The sequence below is a fragment of the Pundamilia nyererei genome, unplaced genomic scaffold, assembly GCF_000239375.1.
Source record: "Pundamilia nyererei isolate P.nyererei 1_Seehausen unplaced genomic scaffold, PunNye1.0 scaffold00001, whole genome shotgun sequence".
In the NCBI taxonomy this organism is placed as follows: Eukaryota; Metazoa; Chordata; class Actinopteri; order Cichliformes; family Cichlidae; genus Pundamilia; species Pundamilia nyererei.
The window spans coordinates 11,331,829-11,336,712 of NW_005187402.1; the positions used below are offsets into that span (position 1 = coordinate 11,331,829).

Genomic DNA, 4,884 nt, shown 5'->3' on the forward strand with positions numbered 1-4,884 from the left:
TTTTATATCTTGCCTTCTTTTATAAAACAACTGACAGCACACATTCAGAAACTGTTTCAGTTGTAATAATGAGAGAACAACACACAGAGAGAAGTCGGTCACCTATAGAAATAGCCATGTTCCTATGCAAATGACAGGATGTTTAAAATCTGGATTCAAACATTAAAGTCAAATATGACCATTTAAAATCCTGACCGTCAAGCAACAGGGACACCTGGACACGAGTGTGGAGCACAGTGGTAAGGTTAAAATGGTGTTTGTTAGACAGAATTTGCAACCACTTCTTTCTTGGTGGTTATCAAACACTGATCTCAAAGAGTGGTTGAGAACAGAAGAGGAAAAACAAATGAAGACTTTCTGCGTTAGTCCACCAGAACAATATCATAAGGATTTTTTCTCTCTTCTCTTCCCATGTTATTATATACAATGTTTGCTTCACATTTATCCAGATTTATTAAGACACATGCATTTGTTAGAGCAGAGGGGGCTGATCCCCAGATATAAATCTAAAGACAGGCCAAAGATGAATATTATTATTATTATTATTATTGTTGTTGTTGTTGTTGTTGTTGTTGTTGTTGTTATAGTAGGGACAAAGTAGCCCATGAAGGTGTCACAGGAAGCTAAAGTGTATGAACAGAATTCAGTCATCATTAATTTATTCATATTTGTTTTGTTCTTTATGTGCTGTTAGCTGGAACATTAGCTGTGTTTCAGCCACAGACTTGCATTAAGCAACAACCTTTTGGCATCTTGATGTCACCTCCTCCTTCGGTCTGCTGTCAGTGGTGCAGTCGGTGTAAAAGCTCCAACCACTTAAATCATCTTCTGTTGCTTGAAAACTTGATTTGGCCATACTCCACCTCCGCCTCTGCTCTTTGCTCAGCATCCTTCCTCTGACATTTCGTGATAATGACATGAGCATAGGTTACTTCCTGGTCATCTTCTTCAGCTGCAAATTAGTAGGAAGAGGTGGCACAAACATAATGTTACAGTCAGTGTATTAGTACAGGAATGGTTTGACTTAAAGAAGAACTTTCACTCTCATGTCTGCTGCTGGAACAGTTGATTAGTTTTACCACAAAGGTTGAAGGCAGTGTGTGTGATTCTAACTAGTGCACTTTAAAACGAATTCAAAATGTTTCATTGGTGAACTCACGGGTTGCCGTTTTTTGAGCTGTTTCCCCATGTTTTTAGTTGTTGTGTTAAAGCTAGCTGATTAGCCATACCAACAAATTTGACTGACATATGACAGAGGTATGATTAAACTCTTGGCAAGACAGCAAAAAGGTTTATTAATTAAAAAAAAAAAATTATATATGTTTAATTAATCAAAGTGGAGTGGGGAAATGGAAAGTTTTGTACCTCTTTGTTCTGTAGGTTTGGCTTTTTGCTTTATGATGTGTTCACAGGCACCTGCTACACCCACAACTAACAAAATGAGCAGTGCTGAGAGAACACCACCGATCAGTGGTAAATAGGCTGTTTGAAAAAAGGACAGAATAAGACAAAAACAAGTCAGCAAGTCTGAGTTTTTATGAAGACAAACAAAGAAATAATGAGAAACTGCCATTAGTCAGTCTAGTGTAGCAAAGTTATTTTCACTTACTAATGTACCATGGGTTATCACTGCTGACAGTTTGATTGAAGGGTTTGATCTTAGTGGGGTTTTTATTTGACACTACGGCGGTCTCCTTAGACGTAGCAGTTTGTTTGGGGACTGTTGTTGGTTTAATACACAGGGTGTTATTGGCTTCATACACCCACCCTGATATCTGTGTTCCATTGACTGAAGTGCAGTTAATGAAAATGAAGCCTGAGAGCAAAAACGTATAATTAATGAAAGACTGAGTGACCAAAATGATCATATTTGTGATTATCACAGTGTTCTCACTCACCACAGGTAGGTATCCTCTCCTCTTTGGAGACATTACTGACGTTGTTCCTGACTGAGCAGACCAGATGTCCTGAGACGTGCTGTTTCAGAGTGATGATGTTACTCTCATTATTTCCAGAAAAGAGCTCAGCATCTGTCAGTGTGCGTCCATCCAGAGTCCAGCTGTACTGAGGACTGTCCCCTCCCTCAGAGGAACAGGACACCCTCATCTCTCCCTGGGACAGACATTCAGGGTCCAGCAGGACAGAGGACACAGGAGCTGAGAGAAACACACACAGATGAGTTTAGATTTTAAATCAGAATCTCCCTAATTCTTTAGAGTCTCTAATAAAGAATAGGGAAAGCATAGAATACAGGGAAATGTCGTGAGATATATTGTATAGATTATTGTATAGATTACCACAACAATATTTTATTTACATCTATTAATGGCTTAATTTCCCAACATTTACCTTCAATAAACAACTGTAAAATCCGCTCGTCTGATGATTTTCCATCCGAATCAAAGGTTTGAAGGCTATAATTACCACTGTCTGTCCTGTTTAGTTTATTGATCCTAAATGTTCCATTACTTGGAAAATAAGCTCTCTCTCTTATGGTATTAGAAATAACCGTATTTTTTCTCACATCTAATATTTTTAATGAACTCTTTAATAATTGGTATCTATTAATTTCTGAAGTGTTCTCCATCAGCTGGATGTCCACAGTTCCTCCCAAAGCTCCATAACACTGAGCTCCATCCCGTCTGCCATCACAGTAAGTTTCCACACCTGCAAAACAAAAATAAAGTTGTCATAGTTGTTAGTTTTGCTCAGTAGATGAACAGATGTCCACATGCCTGATGTAGTAGCCTGAGTTCTAGCCAGAAGGCTTTTGCTGTGTGCCCTGCTTTCTTGTCTCCTCTTTACTGAACACTATTTAACAAATGTAAGCAATGTTTCAGAGAGGATATCAGAAGTGGTAACAAAAGGAGATCAAAGCACAAAGTAATGGTTAATAGACCTGTACACCAGAACTATAAGACCAGGAAGACCAACCTGAGGAGGCTTACAACTCAGTGCTTCTGGATTTATGTGTGCTTGGCTTTATACAAGGCTAATATTGCACTAATGACATTTACTAAGAACTCAAGTCACCATCAAATGTGGAATATCCCACACTTGATGCACTGTCCATATCACAAAGATCAGAGTGGAGTGACCATCAGCCACTTCTTGTCCATCGATGACATTATGCTGTATGACAGGAGTGACTGAAACACTGACTCACTGATCCACCTCACCAGGATCTACAGTGAGGACGCTAGGATGTCATTCTTTATAAATGTGGCAAAAAGGTTGTAAAGAGAGACTGATGGGGTGGAGTTGCCATAAGGACATACAGGACACACAGAAGAAGTGCTTGGGTATCCAACAGGTTAATGAGAGCTACATGATAAAGACACAATAAAGTCAGACACAGTCAAATACCTCCAGAAAGTAATAGAGGTGCTAAAAAATGTGAGCCATCAATATATATGTCTTCACGTCATCAGATACCAAACTGGAATAACAAACTGGCCACAAGAGGAGACATGAAAACTCCTCACAATGCCACTCAACATCCTTCCTCTGATTTCTTCAATTTCCACTCAAAGGTCTGAGACTCTGTGAACAGATGTGGAAGCTGCTGTTGAAATAAAAAATGGCTCCCTGAGGTGAGTTGCTCCAAAACAGCTGAAGACAGACAGTGATAAGGAACAGGAAGTGGGACCATCATGTATGACTGACCTGCAGATATATCATCAACAGATAGAGGGAAGAAAAAGAACAGGGCCTAAGCACTAGATTTTAGAGGAAGGAGTCACATCTAACAGGGCTCAGAGACAGAGCAGCGTACAGTAACAGGGCTGGGACAGCGTACACTGACTTGCACAACCAACTACAAGAACATTTGTGCTGCATATGATCCCCAAATCCCGATAGGAGACCCCACTGAAGGTGGTTGAGAACAACAGTGCTAACTAAGGTCATGTGGAACTTTGAGTTCCACATAGACAGACAGCCAACCATTAACCACTCAGACATAACCACCGACCAGCAGCTGTGATACATGAAGCAATCCTAAAATCCAGATAGGAGACGGCAACATCAGAATGAAGGAGCATGACAAAACTAAGAAGTAACTTTTTTTCAGACCTAATTCTGATTGTACTGAAATTAAGTATGAAATAAGCATTTTTGAAACCTTGCATGAAAAAAAATTTGGTTGCTCACCATGAGCTACTCCGAACATCAGCAACAGTCCAACTGCAGCTTCCATGTCAACTGTTCAGTCTATGTTGACTCAATCAGCAGCTTTCAAATCTTTTCTCTCAAATAAGCAAATCTGTGATGTTACTGATGTTAACAGACTGCAGTTAACAGACTGTTAGTGCTCAGCCTGAAAGGAGAAATCATGAAAACGTTGGCTTTAGGTTTTAGTGAAGTGGTAAATAACGTCTCACATGCTGAGAGTAGGAGAATGAATTGACATTAGTTTTTCTTCCTCCTTTAACCTTCATGAAAAAGAGATTTCATATATGAGAGTAACAATTTAAATTCCTAAGAAATAAAAGTTCCAGACTTAAAATGAAATGATACATTTCAGAAATATGTTTAGATGAAAAAATAGACACAAAATTAAAGATAGCACATGTTTCATCTCTAAAAAGAGTACAACATGAAAGTAGGACGCTTTCAATCTCTGTCAAACAGATAGTTCAGCATGTTGAGCAACAATGGTTTGAACATTCTTTGCACTGCACTGGTTAATGTTATATTTAAAAATGCCGATCACAGAAGAATTTATACAAATTACAGAATGTACTGTTGGAATTAAATATTGCTTTAGTTGAATAAATGGTGCCATGGGGTCATTTAACATTCATATCATTTAAAGTTTAATTGAACAAAACTTCAAAATCTCTGATTGCTTTTGAAATAAATGCTTATAAAAACTAATCCAGA

The 4,884-nt window shown here is 38.6% G+C and overlaps 1 protein-coding gene across 1 annotated transcript; it reads right to left on the reverse strand.

Annotated features, from left to right (window-relative positions):
* Nucleotides 1–694: 694 nt before the first annotated feature.
* On the reverse strand, nt 695–2,595 carry LOC102195147 (uncharacterized). Its single transcript, XM_005719871.1, has 5 exons — nt 2,350–2,595; nt 1,899–2,156; nt 1,610–1,816; nt 1,366–1,482; nt 695–952 (listed from the first exon to the last, which is right to left on the reverse strand). The coding sequence occupies exons 1-5, from the start codon at nt 2,585–2,587 to the stop codon at nt 822–824; spliced, it is 951 nt and encodes a 316-aa protein (XP_005719928.1). The 5' UTR covers nt 2,588–2,595; the 3' UTR covers nt 695–821.
* Nucleotides 2,596–4,884: the final 2,289 nt, after the last annotated feature.

Excerpts from the sequence above, each read along its gene's own strand:
- LOC102195147 (XM_005719871.1), bottom strand. The coding sequence starts at position 2,587 with ATGGAGAACACTTCAGAAATTAATAGATACCAATTATTAAAGAGTTCA. Across the intron at positions 2,157-2,349 it reads TTTACAGTTGTTTATTGAAG|CTCCTGTGTCCTCTGTCCTG; the intron begins GTAAATGTTGGG and ends TGTTTCTCTCAG. Across the intron at positions 953-1,365 it reads CAAACCTACAGAACAAAGAG|CTGAAGAAGATGACCAGGAA; the intron begins GTACAAAACTTT and ends ACTAATTTGCAG.